Source organism: Lutzomyia longipalpis, chromosome 4 (genome assembly GCF_024334085.1).
Source record: "Lutzomyia longipalpis isolate SR_M1_2022 chromosome 4, ASM2433408v1".
NCBI lineage: Eukaryota > Metazoa > Arthropoda > Insecta > Diptera > Psychodidae > Lutzomyia > Lutzomyia longipalpis.
The window spans coordinates 21,185,770-21,206,181 of NC_074710.1; the positions used below are offsets into that span (position 1 = coordinate 21,185,770).

Consider the following 20,412-nt stretch of genomic DNA (forward strand, 5'->3'; position numbering starts at 1 on the left):
TAACCTGGTTTTGCTGCTCAGTTTTTTTTTCATTTTCAGTTCAGCATTAAGGGTTTAGAGCAGTAGTATGATAGGATCATGTTAACTGAAATAACCTTTACGGGTGATTTCTTGAAATTTTCACCTGATTGGTATATTTAGTGAATGAAAGTCAACTCTACACCCCAAATAACTCATATTTATTTCAGAAATACAAATGCTGTGCACAACTACTTGCGATAGATGGTATCGTAGACAGATTTGGGGAGATGTTGAGCAATTAGTGTTTGAATTTTTTCAGCACGAGTAACTGGCGTATAGCGTGGCAGCGGGAACGTCCTAATGGTGGCATCGACGAGAGATCTGATTGCCGGTGTAAAGTCTGCTGTCTGCAGAGGCATGATGGTGGAATGAGAAGAAGACAGAGGTGGTTGGAGAAAATTTATACACTGTATGTCACATTCTATCCTCAATTTTATCGCAAACAGAACTTACCACTTTGGTGTATTTCTCAAGGGACCTGATGGCGTTCTCAAAGTACTCCTTGCCGTACACCTTCCGTTGCTCATCACTTAGTCGGGCCCACATCTGCGACGCCTTTCCGAGGCAACATTCCCCGAGAAAATAAGTTCATTATTAATGCATAAACTTTCCATATCCCCCACATCCACATATGCTACACATATGCAGTCTCCCCATGCTTCCCTAGACAATAGAGAGAGTCCCTGGCTTCACCCCAGCCTCCAACAACTTCCCCACGTCCTTGAATGTTGCGGTAAGACATCCAATTTATGGGTATGAATTTTAAGAGACATTCCTGCTACATAATTAATTTTTATCCCACACCATGCCCCATGTGGGGAGGGCGGCTCATTAAGCCTTTTGCTCTCCATGATGAATTGCCCCTTTGGCTGTGTGTTGACGAAGACAGAGTGCGAGCTTGGAATACGCGCAGCAGGTAATATCTCTGCTATTTTTTTTCGGGGGGTGGTTATTTATCATCCACTGGCCGATGACGCAAAAAGGTCCTATAGCAAATAAACGTCTACCTCCACATCCCACCCCCCTTTGTGTCAGTGCCAGAAACTTCGATGTATTTATGAGTGTTTTAATGGTCTTTCAATTACATTTCCACGCTCCAATAAATCCAAATTGGGGATTACAGTGCGAGGAAAAGGGGTATAAGATGGGGTTTTCTCATCACTTTTTTTTCCTCCTCCCTTAATGCGATGAATTTAGTCAGCATGATTCATTTACTGGGAATTTAATTGTTATGATGATGCCTATTTTTTAGGTTAGGTAAGATTTTTGTATGAATTTTAGGCTTGGTTTTGCTCATCTTCTATGTAAGCCTTATACCATCAATCACATTGAGCAATAATTGACCATCTATGCAGACCTAATATTGACTCATTGTTGAGAACATTTTGTTTACTGAGTATAAATACAAATATTTAGACCAAAATGGCGACTTATTTTCAAAATGGCATCTGTTAGAAAAACTTATAAAAAAATATTTGAACTTGATATAAAGCACCTCAGTAAACAATTAATAGAGCCATCAAAATTCACGACTATAATTGAGAAAAAAATTAAGCCAGATTACTTGGACTTATTTAATTGATCAATTGTGGACAAGGAATTGAATAATCTTCATTCAAACGTAATTGATCAAAAATTGACTCTACGTCTATTGACTCAATATTGGTTCAATTAATTTTGAGTCGATTTTAGATTAATCAATTTCTAATCAATAATTGACAAAATATTTTTCTTTAAATTTTCCATGAATCTGCTAGTCAATTTAGGCTCAATTATTGATCAATGAAGCAATTTACGTTCAATTATTGGTCAATAACACGATTGCCGCACATCTTTTGTTATTTTTTCTCAATCTTTGCAACAGGAAATAGATTTTAGAAAGGATTTTTGGCTTTATTTTTTTGTAATATTACAGTTCAGAAACAACAAATGCTCAATAATGACTGAGTCAATTAGATTGAATAAGGATTAGTTAATAATTGAGAAAGTGATTGAGTTAGATCAGTTGACTCAATCAATTGAACAAATTGGTTGAAAAATTGATTGATCAATTTGATATAAAATCAATAAGTGGGAAATTACTCATAGATAAACGAATAAACTCCTTTTAAAAAAATCGAATTATTTCAATTTATTTGCTTATTCTATTAAATCTTTCTAACTTTACCCCATTTTTCTCTATTCTGGAAGTGATTGAATCCAAAAATGCTCAATTTTCAATTGAATCAATCAGATTAATCAACGATTGGTCAATAATTGGCCTTCAATGTGGACAAAAATTGCCTTAATACTGCCCAAAGATTAATCAATTTTTGGCAAAACGTTTACTGGGATATTTTTGTCACCAATCTCTCTCGAGATCTCCATTTTCCCTTCTTTCTCAGTATTCCTCCAAGGTCTTATCTTTTCATTCTGTCTTGCCTTATGGAAACAATAAATTTTCCTTATCAAATATTGCTTCTTTAAATTAATAAAATAAGCCTGGAAAATTTTCACAGGCAAAACATGACTTTTCATCTTAATTTTCCTCTCTCTCTTGCGCCGCATGGCAGCCTGTTGCCTGAGAAACTCTTGGCGGAAGTTAAATAAGAAGTTAACCACAACTGAGAGCCATTTGTGAAAAACATTTTGCCGCTTTTACTTAATTTTCCACGCCGTTCTTTCATTGTTTAATTTGGGCTGGGAGGGAGGTGGAACAGCTCTCAAATTGGGTAGGGGGAGAAGCCGTGGAGCTTTTCACTGGTAACAGGATTACAATTAAGACAAATCTCCTGTGCCACCCCCACGCGGCATGAAAATGGATTTCATCACCAACATTGAGTTACAAATTCCTCCAACAAGGTGTTAGTCATTTCAAATCAGCTCTTTAGGGGGTTGTTCGCGTCGTTATTTTTTTGTTAATGGGGTGTGGTGTAGAGGATTAATGATGTCACCCCGTGCTATGTATATAAATGGCATTGTACCTGTTTTTGTCAGGTGTTGCTGCCCTTGACATTTATTCCAGTCTGCGGCACTCAATTTGCAACGTCCGAATTTGATGTGGCGCAGGAAAACCCCATTAATTTTCATTTTAACAACCACTGTATGCGCAATCCTTCGTTTAACTCTCCCTCCCCCATTTGATGCATTTTGATGTACCCAAACTTACCTGTTCCATCAGCAATTTGTCATTGAGCCACGATGTCCCGGTTACGTACTCCCCGGCAGCCACAACGGATACATCCACCCCACGTGGACGGAGCTCTTCGCGTAGGCAAATGGCCAGACCCTCAATCCCAGCCTGTGTGGCACTCTGAATCCCCCGCACAGGGGATGGGATTCGTGCCAGGGCAGAAGATAGGAAAACCAGACGTCCGTTGGCTCGTCTCACCAACGGCAACATAATCTGCGTTAGACGAGCCGTTCCTATATGAAAAAGTAAATACGTTAACCCTTTCCTGACAATTCGCATGATTTGGCAATGTAAGTCTGCGGTAGATGCAATCCTCTAGTCCCTAAGCATAGATTTTGCAAAATCGGTTTTTTAACGAATTTATTTCAAATTACGAATTTTTGAAAAAAAAATCTGAATACTTAGGTCCATAAATTCTAAATGAGAAAACGCGTTTTATTTGATGAAACAAATTGGAGACTGTTCGAAATTTTTTAGATATTAAAACATTTAGAAATTGACTTCAGCCGGTAAATTTTTGGCAGAAAATACAAAGAATGACGTCATCAGTGTTTTTTTGTCTCTTCTATGTGAATTTAATGCATGTTCTCTCTGACAGAAAAAGCAATTAAAATATTGTAATTAAAATTCAGGGGAATTTAATGTTTTAAGTTTGTGTCACCAGCACGACCAAAAAGACGCGAAAGGGTTAAAGAAACATTTTTCGTATATTTCTTTATTATTTTAACTCTGAATATGAATGAGCTCAAATAAATATTTAAAGAGAAGCTCTTAGGTTTATATAAACTCCTTTTGCTGTACTAAAATACTAATAAAAGTAACCAATCTTAATTAATTAGCTAATTTATTGATTCTTTAGAATTCTTCTTCACTTGAGCAATTAAGATTAAAGAATAGATTATTAAATTCAGAATAATGTTTTTGAGACAATCAAAGAATAAATTATTTCTAAAGAGAAGTTCTCTTGAATTTCCTTGTAATATTAGAAACATTAATATCCGGTCAATTTACTCAACCACACACTGTCTGGTTGATGTGGCGTGTTTATTAATTTGATGTCAAATCACAAGGAATTGGGAAGGTTTTGATGGAATTTTGAATTGATTAATGGAGCTTGATAAATCTTAAACAAAGGGCTTTATTCATTTTCATTTATATCATTTTCATATTTTTCAGCATGAAAAAAAAACTATTTCAATTCGAAAGATCACTAAAAGAATCTCGGAAAAATAAAATTAAACATTAAGATTGATAGGAATAATGCGAAAATTAGCTTTCAAATTCTTTTAGGGGTAGAAAATTGCAATTTTTGCGTTAAATTTTGTTTATGGACAATGTTCTTCCTCTTTATAAATCCTTTCTGTCCTTTATATGCAAATTATATCTGCTTTTCCTTAGAAATTGCAGAAAAACTTTATTTATTTAGATGAGAAAAATAAAAAGAATAAACTCCTTTTAGAAGCATTTTTTTAAAATAATTTTTTAATTCAAAGATTAACATATTTTTCTAAAAAAAAGGCTTCTCAATATTTCCAACTTTATAACTTTCGGAAAGCTTTTTTTTTTGTGTGAATGGAAACTCCATAAAAAGCCTTTGTAACGATGATGTTCTTCCTTTTCCGGGAAAATGGCTATTAAAGCTCTTTCGTCATATTGTTTGAACTTTATGGCGGCCGAGGTATTTAGTGCGGTATGTGTAGTTTGGACTTTGCAAGGAAGGATACTAATGGACAAATTAATTACATTTTCCCTTTTTGTCCTTGCACTAGAAGCTCCATAAAAAGTCCACTAATGTGAGGATAGAAGTGAGAGAGATGATAGAAAATATTCCTATACAGATACCCACAATATGGGGATGAAGTATTATGATTTTAAGGAGTTTTAGGGGAGGGGAATCAGACGACAGAGAGGAAGACAGGATAATTTCCATTAAGGAGAGGAATTCCTTTGCCGTGGGAATGTTCTTTTTGTCCTCATCGTCGTCTGTTGTGTATACTTTACCCAAGAGATTGATGTCTATTGCCTTCCGGAGGACGTTAAATGGGATCCATTCAAATTCCCCAAGAGCCACCCAAGCTGCACAATGGATCACCGCCCAGAGGCCCCTAGCTCCATCTGGTAGATTCTCACTTATATGTAGTGAAGCTTCCAGCATCTGTGGCAGAAAAGTACAAAAAAGATATGAAAGCTTCAAAGGACGCAAAAGCGCTGAAAGCTCACAAAAAGCTCCCAACCTGTGTCTCGGATGTTACATCCAATTGGAGAACTTTCATTCGTCCTGAACATTCTTCCTTGAGAATTGCTGCCTCTTCCGAGTCAGCAAGATGCGTAAAGCCCGCAAAAACCGTAAATCCCATCTCATCCAGATGACGTGCCAGGTGCCAAACTAATGGTGATTCACATCCCGTCACCAGGACTCCCTTTCCGGAAGCAGATACCTTCAAAAACAATACAAAGTAGAAGAAAAAAATTGAGAAAAATATCCCCTGAAAATGTCTTCCTAATTATCCGCAAGATGTGCAATGATGATTGGCCGTGTGGCAATTTTTGCCATCTCACACTGTGTGGGTGGGAAGCTTTTTAGAGCTCTATAAAAATGAAAAAAAAAAATAAACCTCTCTCCTTCAGCAAGACAATCGCCTTGAGACGAATATGGTCAGTTTGAGATAAAAATTTCCCCTTTTACACCTCAATACGACCTTAATTATCCTTCCTCCTAAAGTAAAATTCAGTCTTTGCCGTTAAAATGGTTAATTTTTCGCACATTTCGCCTCCGTACGTGGCAATTTTTTTAAGAGAGAATCTTAAATAAAAAGGTCAAGACATGCAGTTTATAATCCATATAGAATTTATATTTAAAATTAGAATAAGTAAAGTTTCCCCATAATTAGGTGTGTGAAAATTCCAGCTAGAGATGAAGGTAATAAAAGTATATCTATATAATAAAGAAAGGCCTGTTTGTTGGTAATCGTCGTTCCGACTTTTTTATACAAATCCACACCGTTTGTCCGATCGCGATGAAATTTGGTACAGAGGCCCCATATAACAGGCGGTTTCAGATGGCCGTATTCATTTTCCCCCCAAAGCCCCCCTTCAGGTAGCCCCCATAGAGATTTCATGCAGTTTTTGCAAATTTTTGAATTTGGCGCCTAAAGTATTGTATGAAATTGATTTCTTCTCTTTCCGAAATTTTTCTACGGGATTTATAAGTGGCCTCAATCAAACCATCACAATTTATTTTCCTCTAAAATTTGCGCGAAGCGCAACAAATCCCCGCGAAGCGGGGCGAGGTAAATTGGAGCGAAGCGACAATTTACCTCGTATGTAAATAATTTGAGAAAGAAACAAAGTGGAAGGAGGTGGAAAAGAAAAAGAAAAAAAGCCGTTAAAGCTAAAGTAGATAATGGTTCATATTTTGCGTCCAAGAAATCTTTGAAACTTCAATAATTTATACTGAAATTTCAACAATTTTAAGAATTTCTTATTCGTAGAATACGATCCAATACTTGGCTTTTACTAAAATAATAGCTAATAAAAACGTTAACCCTTTCAGACCTGATTATTGATTTCAGTGAAAGTTGAGTATATTGTTGGGAGTATTTAGACTCTAAGTTTTAAACTTTTCTCTGCGATCCTTCAAAAATTCAAAATGGCGTCTGAAAGTCCTAAAAGTGGACTTAAAAATTTGAGTCGGTTTTTAAGTCGGTCTTAAGGTTTAAGTTAGTTTTTTTTTAAAGTTTGACTTTAAAATTTTAAGTCAGTCCTAAAATTTGTAAATTGGTCTTAAAATTTGTAAATTGATCTAAAAATTTGTAAGTTGGTCTTTAAATTTTTAAGTCAGATTAACAAATTGCATATTTTTCAATAAATGATTGTCAGATGCACTTGTTGGAACTTAAAAAATTGAAAGCGTACTTGCTGATTACACTTTTCAATTTTTTAAGTTCCAAAAAGTGCATCTGACAATCTCCAAACATCAAAATTTGTAAAATGTTAACTGACTTTCAAATTTTAAGACCGATTTAAACAACTGACTGAAAACCAAGACCGACTTAAAAAACGACTTAAATTTTTAAGCCCGACTGAGTAGTGAATTCTACCCTCCATCTATGCGTTACATTATTAATGATTCCTCATTGAATATTTCACCTTTAAATTTATTGCAACATTATACATTTTGTGTCGCGAGAAAAAAATAGCTTAAAGAACCTTTCTAAAGTACGTTACTATTTCATCCTCCAGCGGTGCGCTGTACTAAATCTTTAGTGGGGTGTATGTGCTGGAAAACACGGCTTCGCGGGGGTGCAACACTTGAAAATGATATTGTACGTAACTCCTTGGGGTGTGAGGGAGTATGTGTCGGGGGTTGAAGAGAGCAAAAGCGAGAAGTGCCTGGGAAAAAAAGTCAATTGAGTCACAAAGTGGGGGTGATGGGAGGGAGGGAGCAGTGGAGTGAATTTGGAAAAGAAATCCTCATGAGTCACTTGTTGGAATGAAGTCGCAACTGAGCAATTCCACAATCAAATTCACCGATAGTAAATCAACTGACATGACGGTGCGCCTTTATCACACCACAATACGCGCGCGATTCTTTGTGGTTCCACCAGCAGGAAAGGAAGATAAAGGTGTTGGAATGGCGTCGGCGATGTAGTCTTTTATGTAAAGTTAAGGGATCGAGGTTTGTTGTGAGAAAAGAGATTCATCGTTCGCTGTGCAAAAAAATTAACATACCAATAGTCCTTAGCTATCCTTGGAGGATCCGATATTTCTAACCTCAAACTTTGACTTCAATTTTCTTTCAAAAAGAAAATGCTTTTTCAAGTTTTCTTGCGACGAATTTGATGTAATTAAACTTCCTCACACCATATAGATATAGAATTTTTAAGGACAAGTTAAACAGCTTTTGTTTTTGAAGATTTCAAAATTCAAAATGGCCACGGTGGCCAGTTAAATCCTTCAAGAGTCAAAGATTCATCTAAAGTCCATAAAGAAAAGCCTAACTTGGCTTAAAGGCTTAGTTGGGATGCGAAATGTAACTGCTGACAAAATTTTTTTTGTCCCATTTACCAATATTCATTGAAAACTAATAAAAAGTTTTTGTTTTAAGGCCCCCTAGTTGTTACATTTGGAATTTCCAACCTTTTAGGGAATTGTAGGGTTTTTAAAGACCTTTCATTTGAGTTCAATTTCATAAAAATTGGTTAATCCGTTTCCGAGTTATGACTAATTTTCGATAAAAATTGTGGCGGCCATTTTGGCTAAATAATTTGACCGTTTTTTGATAGTGAAAGATTTTAATTTTACAGTCAGGTATTAGTTAACGTCGCATAGGATGTACTCTTCTCACCCATTAATAATAATGAGTGGAAAGAGTATATCCCATGCGACGTTAACCAATACCTGACTGTAAATAAAATTATGTTAAACAATGTTAAAGTATTCAGTTAATTTTGCCATTTGAAATTACTTTAAAATTCGTTAGAAAAACGTTAATTTTTAAAATACTTTGAATTCCTGGAAATCAGCAAATTGACGCCATAACATTCCAATCGAATTTGAATATTACCTCCATCTTTTTTCATTCCTTAATACATAATACTTCAATTGATCTATCAACAAAGATAAAAAAAATCAAAATGTCCACAATTTCCATCCAACTTTGCTACTTTTTTTTCTTCCTTTTTCTCATTTTCCTCACCCCCATTTTGGAAATAAGATCCGCCTTCACTCAAGTAGGTATTTTTTCTTCTTTTACTCAAGTGCGTGTGAATGAATCAAAATTCCACTTTTGCTCAATGGAACGAGAGCGGGTGGGGAGGGGCGGAGGGGGTGGTAGAGAGAGGCTCAGCTATTGAGGCCGCATTTTGCCATACTTGAAGTCGTTCTTTTCTCTGTGCTTGAAGGGAATTTGGGTGGTAATGTCGTTTGTGTATGGAGGGAAAGTGAGAAAGGCATGAAGAAAGTGAAAGAAAAAAAAAGGCGCTATTGACGTCACGACACTTATCAATTCATGTTTTATTGTTTATTTCTTCTTATCGTCGCGCGACTGAATACGTACAACTCCCCCACACTCCTATTTTATTATTACTTTTTCAAATATTCAAGTCATCCATCTTGGTTGAGGAGAAAAAGGGCTTCAACTTGTCAACAACGGGCTATGAATGCAAAATGAATAAACTCCTTGGCTGTGAGAATATATTTCTCAATTTTTCCACCACACTATATATGTAGGTAATACAATGGCGTAAATGAGAGATAAATGTACATATATTGGAGGGCTGTGAGATATGTGTGGGGGGTGGATGCTTTATTGAAAAACAACATATAATTCGATACGGCATATTTATTGTTGTTTATTGTCGCAAAAGATATGAGATTTTCGTGCGCGAGTCCATAAATAAGCGAAATTTTTGTATCAATCTCCCTCACAAAGTCCTCAACAGTGAATCAATACCGGCCACTTGTTGCCCCAAAGTATGAATGGGGAACATTTGGGGGCTTTATCGTTGCATTAGGAATTTTCCGAATTTTCTCCTCACCATCTCTGTGCGTTTTTCTCACACATACCCTTCAAAAAAAACATTCAACCTCCTGCAATCAATACCACCCCCAATGAAGAAGAAGAAGAGAGAAATGCTAAATTCCCAGAAGAAATAGAATTGTCTGTATGTTAAAATTGTCTCAAAACATCGAGGGAGTTTGTTAAAGTCGAATTGAATGAAGAAAATTTTAGTACATTTGCTGACATGGATAAACCTATACCACCCTCATCCACCCCCTTTTTATTTATCCATCCTCGCGGGCTTGATTTAGCTTTTCGGTGTTTTTTTCTTCTTTTGTGTAAATTTCCATGAAAATTCTTTTCTTAGAAATCAGCTTCCAACACTTACTTTCTCACACAGGCTCTCTCACATAATTATCCCTAAAAGATCATCACAGGGCAAAGGTGAAGGTCGTGATTAAAGAGAAATTGAATATCTACCTTTTTTTTTAATAATTTTAAAATTCAAATTTTCCAGACAGACGGGATCTCAAAGGAATATTCCACGTTTGTCTTTCTTTTAATATTTAATAAACATTTTTGTCTATGGCTTTATGCATAATTTGACCATTTTACTTTTACAAAAATGGAAGATGAATTAGGAAAAAATAAAGAGAAAAGATTAATATTGTGGGGTAGATTCTGATTAAATATTTTCTTTTCTTTTCTAACAACTGAAAAGTTGCTGTAAGATTTTGACAGATGAGTGTTTTTAAATCGTTATATGGTTGTTCTAGAAAAGAAGAACAAAGAATTTGTTGTTCAGGAGAATAGTCAGAAAGATCTCTGAAGAAGCCTGGAAAAGTAATTTTTTTTAACAAAATGTAAAAATCCTATAAGATTTTTTTTCGGAATACCAAAAATCTTTTAACTGACGAATAGTAAGAAAAGAAAAGGAAAGATTTTTATCAGATCCACCCGACCCGATCCACCCCTGTATTTAATCTTTTATGGAAATTAATTTTTTATTAGAGCTAAAAAATGAAAAATTAATGGCAAACAAGACTTTTTTGTAATTTTTTTTCTTCAGTTAAACATATGAGCAAAATAGTATAGGAGAAATAGACAAAAATAGCGTAAAGCCTCAGATAAATTCGGAAACATCTTTATTCTGCACCATTCGATTTAAATACATTATAAATATAACTTTTTTGTAAATACGGAAATTTTGATTAAACGGTAAAGAATTAGAAAGAAATAGAAATAGTAAAGAAATAGAAAATTGTGATCGTCTTGAGATATCGAAATTTTTAAAAATCATCAAAAACTAATTCAGCCTGACTTAAGAAATCTTAAGTTTTCTTAACTTTTTTTAAAGTTTTTTTTTTTTAATTTTTCTTAAGAAATCTTAAGTTTTCATAAGAATTCTCAAGAAAATTTAAAACTGTCTGATTAGTGAATTTCACCCATTGAAATCAATATTTATGTTTTGAAAAATGACGCCATTTTTTTTTCAAGCGACCTTGACATGTTTTTATTTATTGCAGAAAATCTACTGAACCGTTTTGGATGAAATTTTGTAGAAATCAGTTTTGGAGAACAAAGAAGATTCTGAAATTTATTTTCTTCGAATCGGTTTAATTTTCATTGAGCTATTGAGCAATCTTCAAAAAAAATCCTAACCTAAAAATCCCTTGTCCATTCTTAAATAAGTCCTTAGTCAAGAATTTCTGAATGTTTAATTTCAATCGGTTCAGTATTTTTAGGAAACAGAAGAAATTGATTGATTGTGTTCCAATTTTTCACTCGAAAGTGAAATTTTCCCATAGCAGTGACTAAACTCCTTTGTAGAGGAAAACTTTTTTGAATTCCTTATAGCTTCAATGTGTGATCAAGAAACTTCCGGAACTAATCAAGAATATGGAATATCTTCATTTTATTGATATCAGATTACAAAAATATTTACTTCCTTTCCTGAGAATATAAATAATTCTTTATTTTTGCCGCGACTGCGTCTGTTTTCGTCGCGCGAGGCTTTTCCATATACGTGGCACACGTGTGCCCCTAATTTTTCTCCCTTTTGCTATATACTTCTTGCACTGTAAGCACATATGCTTTGATAAGGCAAACAGATTTTCCATTTCTGCAATTTGTTTGTTCTCTCGCTCAAGAACTTTTCTTCGTTCTGGAAAAATTTTACATAGTTTGTGAATTGGAATTGGTGACTTTTCCTCTTGGGTTGGGTGGGGACTTTGGGGATGATGAGGAGGGAATATTGGAGAAGGAAAAAAAAGGACTCCTCTTGGACATTTGGGTGCTATTATGAGTGGGTTTTCTGTTCTCCATAAATGTAAATCCGTCAACATCATGGTCCTCTTGTGGCTTTCCCTCAAGGGGTGGTCAAGTGCATGAGGGTAAAAAAAAAGTTACTCTGTGTTGAGGAGTTTTGATTTGATGATGTGCCATGCAGGGTGGTCATGAGGGGAGTGGAAGGGTGGAAGGAGGGAATTGTGGGGGTGGATTGGCATAGAGTTTTCCAGCACAGAGAGAGAGAGAGAGAGGAGAAAAATTGAAATTGTCACGTTCAAAAGACGTGAAGGTAATGCGAAAAAATGCTCCCCATGCACAATGTCATCATTCGCCACTCCAATTTAGACGCTCATCCATCCATCAGGTTATTGTCACCATCGTCACTGGGTGCAGACCCCCGCGTCGCAACGCCCCCACACCCCCCAGAGAGACCCCAAAAGTACGCAGGAAGAACCAATTTTTCCATTTTCTACTTTTGCCATTCACAAAAAGCCCCTCCGCTCACCTTCGGTCGCACCTTGCGCATCATGGCTCCTTCCGCTCCTCATGTGGCCCAGCCACAGCCGGAGGTTCTATTTTTAGCCAAACTTCTCTGCGTCGCTTTCTCCCCGAGAATTTTCTACAATAATGTTTTATCTCCTAAAGACTATAATAGACGCTTCTTCTTTTTTTCCTCGCTCCTCCTTCACTCGCTTCTTAGCGCGCTCAACCCCCTTTGGTGGCTCATGGAGGATGGCGCGCAAAGAGTGGATGAAATTTTCGCTTTTTTTTGAATATTATTCCACCAAAGGCGAGAACATGACGCACATACACACAGAATTGTTGAGGAGTAGCTCCTCTGTGGGGAGAATGGAGTAGAAGAGCTCTCGATAACTCCCCACATTCTGCGGGGAAGGGAGAGTTTAGTTCCAAACTATAACATTTTATTCCGAGATATGCGAATGATAAAATTCTGAGCACGAGTGGGATTTTAGTGGCTGTGAGAGTGGCTTGGTGGAGGAACTTCTCGCTGTTGGCGAAGCATTTTGTGGATTGAGTGGAAAATCGCGAAAGTCATATTAAATAAGTTTATGAAGCAGGTCCAATGATTTTCTTACATAATACATACATAATTCCCTCGTCCCATGGTGAGAAAATCAATATTTTTGTAAGAAAATCATTCTTATCGTTCAACTTTGCATTTTATATTTCACCCAAATCTGCTAATGGATATGGAAAGTATTTAATGAGTTTTCCAAGGAAGAAAACTCAGTGAAAATTTTCTACAAAAATAAATTGAGGGAAAGCATTTAAAGCATTTTAGCGCCTGTTGTGGTCACTTTTGGAGGTTAAAATAATCCTAGACGATTATGAGGCTTCTTGAAACGTTTAATTTGAGCCTAATTTGATTAAAATCGGTCGAGCCATTCGCAAATAATATCTTGTTTGATTTAATTTTTCAAATTTTGACGTTTCTTTTTTTTAATGTTTGACGTTTATTTTCTTCTATTTAGACGTCGTAAAATTGAATATTTTCTTATGCTTAAAATTCTTTTCCTCTAGCTGAAAAGATTGTCGTTTATTCTAATAAATGCTTTACGTTTTTTCTTCTAGATTTTAACGTTTCTTTTGTGAAATTTGTCTATTCTGTTTCCTTTCAAAAGAACGATTGACGTTAATTTTAACGTTTAATGTATTTTCATGTTTGACGTTTCGTTTGTGAAATTTGACATTTCTGTTTCCTTTAAAAGAAAAGATTGACGTTAATGTTTCTTTTTCTTCTTCTTCTTTTTATAATTGCTGGGCCGGACGTAACTTTTATTCAAACGTTTAAGTTTTCTCTTGTAGAGTTTGACATTTAGTCTGGCAAATTTGACTTTGTTTTTAACATTTAACGTAACTTCTGTAATTTTTTTTTAAACTTTAACTTTTTTTTTGAACGTCTTTCAATCTAAATTTAATTATTCAAAAATTTACACATTTAAATGTTATTACTTGTTCATGAAATTGTCTTATTTATTTCCTTAAACTTCCACTTTATTACAGAAAAAATAATAATAATTATTCGGTCTGTCATTTTTTCCGTCAAAATGTTTAATTTCCCCACATTCTCTTTTTCACCATTCGAATTCACCATCTTTATGAACCGTACCGGATACGCGCCAAATTCAATTTAATACTTTTTATTATTTTCCACAACATGGCTCAGAGTGCTGAGTGAGTAATACAAATTCATCCATGAAGACATTTTAAGCTTTCATCAGCAATTAACGTGGCAATTGAGTAAATCTTTGGGAAGATTAGTGGCTGTGTGGGGAAGTTTAAGAAATTCGCTCGCACGTGTAAAAGCTTTTACATGTTGACTTTTCCTCAAAATTCAGCCGAGTTTGCCAACAAATTGAGGAGTTTTTGGTGGTAAAAGTTCTTCATTGAGCTTTTAATTATGCATCATCAATTCAACCTTTAAATTTCAATTGGAACATCACACAATTGATGGTGAAGAGCCGGCATGTATGGATGTGAGAAAATCTGTTGCTTCAGAGTGGGCACGAGAGAGTCGAGAGGAAATTAAATGGAATGAAGCATGAGAAGAGCTTAAGGAATTCAGTTTATTTTGCAAAGGAAAACCCAATGAGCTGCATGAGGGGGCTTTCGTGGTGCTCAAGCTCATTTACGGATTATTTAGTTGAGTGATTAATAAATCAAAATGTTAAATATTGAGAGTGATTTATGCATCAAATGAACAAGAACAAATTGACTTTTCATTAGAATTACGGGCAAAAGACGAGATTTTGTATGAAGAGAGTTTTGTGATCAAGATGGCGGTCATATGGCGGCCATTTTGATTATATTCAGAGACTTCTGCACGTGAATAAAATAGTTTTAGTTGCATTCACGAATGTAACCCTTAATTTCCATTAACTACAATACTGAATGGATGGTGTAGTACTCATAACAAAATGCGGATGGGTTTGGACGCAACGTTCCTGCCATAATTTCGAAAATTCAACGTAAACATGTTTACATGTAGCCAAGAAGTGGGAGAAAAATGTCACAAATCATCCCTTTATCAGTGAGACAGGCTGCTGATTCTCCACCCCCCGCCCAGGAGGGTGTCTCCACATTCATATTTTTCCCACACTTCCCGCGGTAGATTTGTGGGGGTGATGACTAAAATAGTTTGTGATTTGTCTGCTGGGGACATTTTCTCACTCACGCAAATGGGATTCATCTATTGCGCGTATTCCACTGATCTAGGATTTTTTCTTTTTACATTTTATGCTGCGATACTCACCTCTGCCCTTTACGCCTCCATATTGAAATCTCATTTGCTATTCTTTTTGAAAAGTTTAAGATTCCCGGAAAATTTCTTCATTATAATGAAGGTCATTGTAGGTAGATGAGCATTCACGCTGCAATATACTAATTAACAAACAAAAAAATTGATTGAAAAACTTTTCACACGCAGTGGAGGCGCCAGGTGGGTGTGGGGCTATGTGTTGTAATCCAATCGCATTCTCACCACATTGTGCGGTGCATCAATTAAAAAATACATATAGGATGAACTTTGGTGGTGAAATTCAAGCTATATTATTGCCAATTTTGCACTTTTGGTGTCAATGAACACCGTCATGAGAAGCAACAATTTCACACCCATAATTTCTCGTCTATACAATCAGCACCCCCACACAGCATAAAGGCCACACACAGCGGCGTGGGTAGGACATATTGGGGACAAATAGCGGTGCAATGGCGCGAAAGGATATTTTCTGTCAGATATTTCGAAAATTGTGAGTTATTTCAGACCTCATTTTTCTGGTTTCAACGAGATAACCCGCGTATTATGTAACCACCCGCGCCATATTTTTTTTCCTCTCTGATTTATACTACAAGAAAATTTAAACAAATTCTAGGCTTTCAGCAGGTGCGTGTTGAGAAAATGGTGATGTCATTTTTATAAATTCCCCTAACAAATTGCACCACAGGGAGGCTTGATGAAGTTCACAGGAAGAGATATATTGTAAAGGATAAATCTTACTCTTTATAACGATATGGCGTGATGCTGAAATCTGGGTTAAAGAAAGTTTGGTTATGTGCAGAGCATCTTATTAACACTTGGAGGATTTTGCTGTATATAATGGCCAAGTAGGGAAGTTCAATTACTTCAAATTCTTCGAAATAAAAAAAAAGATTGGGCAGATTTGGAAAGATGAAAAAATTACCTTTCCAATGATAGCCAATTGGTCAAAATCGATCCAGGAACACTGTTAAAAAGGCTTCTGTTTTTTTAACAGTCATAATTTTAAAATATCTGTCATCAATTTATGCGGATTTTGATTGACGTCTTTACGTGGAGCATTTTTTGACACTTGGGGGAAGATTTTTCGCGCCAACATAACCTCAAAGCTAATTTTTTGTGCAAAAAAGTGAGAAATATGGGAAAATGCATTGCAGTGACTCCAGAGGGCTTCCCTTATGCTCTTAATGCATTTTTCAGGCGAAAATTTGCACAATTCTGTATTTTTTTGTCACAAAATGTGCGTTGAGCTTATGTGGGGTGAAGGATTTTCCCCGGGCGTAAACTCCGTCAAGTATCAAAAAACACTCCGCCAAGTGTCAAAAAATAATCCTCCAACAAGTGTCAAAAATACTCCTCGGGAAGACATTAACTAAAATTCACATCCGTCTGTTCAGAGCCATTTTGAATAATTCAATTGGTGAAGGATATTTGACAATTGTGACTGATAGACTTGTATTAAATCGACTGTTTTAACCCCTTCAGATCCATTGGGTCATACGCTGACTCAAAGGCTCAATTTTGAATATTGAGTCCAAATTAGTACAAGACTATACTGTCTTTAAAATTCGAAAAATCGAAAATTTTTGAATTAGGACTTTTTCCCAAAATGTCTCATTTGAGCTCAAAGAAACCCACAAAAATTATTTTTAGTTCAATCAGCTAAAAATAATTAAGTTCACTAAATTGATTGCGGACCTGAAAGGGTTAATCTGCTACAGTATCCTTTTAATAAAAACTTTTGCTTTTTTGACTATTTAAACTGGCGTTTTAATCATCTCTGAATAATTTTGTCAATTTAACTCAAAACATCAGTTAAAAATAACTAAAATATTCTACTAAAGCCCTTTTTTACTGAAGGATTTTTAGGACAGAAAATTTAAGAAAGAACCACCAAAAATTCACCCCTTCTAACGTGGTTAGATGCGCAGCCGAGGTTAATCCTAAACATTTATTATGTTGTAGAGTGTGTATCATTTAGTGTATGGGGGTGCGAAGAGAATGGATAAACAAAATGTAATCTGTGATGTTGCATTTTGTGGCAAAAGCGTTGTTCTTGGAAGCCATTAATAAGGTGTCTCATGGCGCTTGTAGGTGGGAATTTATGGTGTAAGATTTCCGCTATGTCTCACCTGGCGCACCGCAGCCATTGTTCGTTAGTTTATTTTAGCCTGCGGGCAAAAGCGCACTGAATTCTGCTTAGAAATGTCTCGAGGTTATTGTTTTTGGGTGTTAAACGGGAAAATTAAATGCTAACGATTTCATTTAATTAGCAACGATCGCATTACTTCTCAAGCTACGTTATGGTTGCGTACAGTTCATAATGCAAAAGGTAGGTATATGGCCCAATGAGCACTCTATGACCAGACCATGTCTTTAGGATTTGAGGATTATTCCAATTTTAATGTTTTATCTTTTTTTTTAAATTACTTTTTACCTTTATTTGAAGGTGTGAGGAATATTTTCTAACGTTTTCGTTTTTTTTTTTAATCTTCTACATATGATCTATTTCCGACTCTTTATGTTTCATGCTTTTTAGTATTTGACGTTTATTCTAATGTTAGACATTTTGCTATAGTTTCGAATATTTATTCTAACGTTTTATTTTTCTTTTTCTAACCTTCGATGTGTTTTTTCTAACGATTGACGTGCCTTTTGGAGCTTTAAAATTTTTTAACGTTTTTAACGTTTGATGTATTTTTTAACCCTTTTAATTTCTTTTAATTAATATTCGTTTTTTAATTGTAAACAATTTTTGTAATGTATGACGTTCTTTCTTAAGTGTTTGACGGTTTTCTTCTATAATTTGACGTTTCATTTTGTAAAATTTGACATTGCTTTTCTAACGTTCGATATTTTATTTCTAATTTATCTTTCTTACAATATTTTAAAATATATTTGTTAAGTTTTTTTCGTCTTCTAAAGTGAAATCTAAATTACTTTAGCTTCAAGGAAATTTATGACACTCAAACAATCTTTTTGTTATGTACATTATTGCATTTTACGTAACGAAATTATGCAAGAATTGTATAACCTCCTCACAACAATTCTTTGCTAGTTGGGATATTCTTTGAGACAAAGCGTCTCATCTAAGAAAGCATAACATTTATCATTTAATTTTCCATCACCAAAATTGAGGTGAATGAACGTCTACAATTAGCTTGTTCCTCCCTTAAGTAGGTGGGTATGCCGTAATAAAATATTTACATTAAAATACGTTGCGTTCAGGGCGTTTAGGGAATTGTTTGTACTGACCTTTAGTAAATGGTAGAACATAACTGCTCCAGTTGTTGAGAGGGCGAACCAAATAAACAAAGCGAATGTTGAGACTTGCGAAATGCGTAGGACATTGAGAATTGTTGAAAGGATAATGGCGACCGCATGGCAGCTAATCAGGGGTATTAGGAGCCGATCGAAGAGGTCCCACGGGACCTCTTTCGGTGTTTGCTGCTGTGAACCACCAAGGGATGATTTGCGGCGTTTTGCTGAGCCCTGTCGCTTAATGGAGCCTTGTTTCTGCGTAGAATAAGAGAAGAATGGGGAGAGACCCACGCGTATTGGCATCAGTTCAAGGCATTGCACCAAGTTTCACAGAAAATCCCCGTCAAAGTGCACGATAAATGGGCACGCAATCTTACATAATCTCATACCTACCGTAATTGGTCCAGAAGTTGGCATTTTGGCGCTGATTCTGTGTCAAGGTGAATTCCCCAGAAGATCGCGCGCGGTATTTTTAGAAATTCCAATAGAGATCAAGAAAAATTCTCCTCTCTCCAACTTTCACCAAACACTTTCCTCTCACACTCTACTTGGCTTTTCTTTTGCCCTTTGTGCCCACTTAAAACGCTTAAAACACTAAAAGAACTTTATGCATTTTAATAACTGAAAAATTTCACAGAAATATGAAATATTTTGCGAACTGTTAAGGAGAAAATATTAAAGAGAAAGCCGAAGAAGCATAGTTTGGGTCAGTGGGGACCAACTTGGGTGACTAACACAGCGAAGTTTCCCATTCGGTGGATGAGGCGAAAATTTTGTTGAGATTTTGGCTAAAATTAAAATATACTTGCCGCGTACATCTATTAATACATATATCAAAGGCTTTCCAATTCGCCTTAACACATCATTCTGACGCGCATACCATGCTAAAGTGCTTTATAATTTTTTTTCCATTACTTTTCATTTAATTTTTTTGTGCTTGGGACATCATTTTCCTTGTCCTTTACTAAAAACCGAAAAAAATGGTATTCGGTTTGAATTTAGTACATTTACTAAATTTTAGGTTTAAATTTTGTACTTCCTACGCTTCTAGCCCTTAATCTGAACCTTTTTATGATTGAAAACCGAATAACTTTTTTAGACTTAAATTTAGTACAGTTTGAATATAAATTTAGTACTCTTTAGGCTTGAATTTGGTACTTTTTATGTTTTTTGGTCATTAATCTGACCATCTTTCTGACTAAAAATCGAATAACTTTTTATGCCTTAATTCCCTCAATTTTTGTACATTTTAGAATTGAATTTAGTACTTTTCTAGTTCTTTGTTCTTAATCTGAACCCCTTAAAGACCAAAAACTTAATAACTTTTTAGGTCTGATTTTAATACAATTCGGATAGAATTTAGTACTCTTTAGGCTTGGATTTAGTGCAGTTGGGGTAGAATTTAGTACTCATAATGTTTGAATTTAGTACTTTTCACGTTTATTTGAGAATTTTTATGACTAAACACTGAATAATCTTTTGGGCTTGAATTCAGTACATTTTAGACTTGAATTTAGTACTTTTCTGATTTTTTGTTCTTGATCTGATCCCTCTTCAAGACCAAGAAATGTTAATCTGTCAAGAATTTCAATGTTTTCGGACAATTCGAAAATTTTCATTCAGATAACTCCCTCTTAATTCAACTCAAATTTATTCCTTCTCATTCCATATTTTCTTTGACGATTAATGAAATTAAATTTATTGAGCTTCAATTTCATTAAAAGTTAATGAAATTTTCACAGCATGTGCTAAGAACTATTGTGAATGAAGTTCAGTTGAAGTCTTAGCTGTAGTTTATTCCTCATACACTATAAATTATTATCAAAAACTTTTTAATGAGTGAAGTCCTTTCAATTGGAAACTTTTCTCTTTCTCGCACGGAAAAATCAA

At 35.3% G+C, this 20,412-nt stretch overlaps 1 protein-coding gene across 1 annotated transcript; it reads right to left on the reverse strand.

The window, feature by feature from the left end:
- Window positions 1-158: 158 nt before the first annotated feature.
- Window positions 159-19,262, reverse strand: LOC129794842 (D-beta-hydroxybutyrate dehydrogenase, mitochondrial). The gene is made up of 7 exons (XM_055835737.1): window positions 18,916-19,262; window positions 18,517-18,777; window positions 5,428-5,631; window positions 5,195-5,348; window positions 3,170-3,426; window positions 475-576; window positions 159-368 (listed from the first exon to the last, which is right to left on the reverse strand). The coding sequence occupies exons 1-7, from the start codon at window positions 18,937-18,939 to the stop codon at window positions 210-212; spliced, it is 1,161 nt and encodes a 386-aa protein (XP_055691712.1). The 5' UTR covers window positions 18,940-19,262; the 3' UTR covers window positions 159-209.
- Between the last annotated feature and the right edge of the window lie 1,150 nt (window positions 19,263-20,412).

What these genes read in the sequence shown, in the direction of transcription:
- LOC129794842 (XM_055835737.1), bottom strand. Translation starts at nt 18,939, where the DNA reads ATGCCAACTTCTGGACCAATTACG. An exon ending in CAACTTCTGGACCAATTACG is followed by an intron (nt 18,778 to 18,915) that starts GTAGGTATGAGA and finishes TATTCTACGCAG; the next exon opens with AAACAAGGCTCCATTAAGCG. An exon ending in AATAGACATCAATCTCTTGG is followed by an intron (nt 3,427 to 5,194) that starts GTAAAGTATACA and finishes TTTTTCATATAG; the next exon opens with GAACGGCTCGTCTAACGCAG.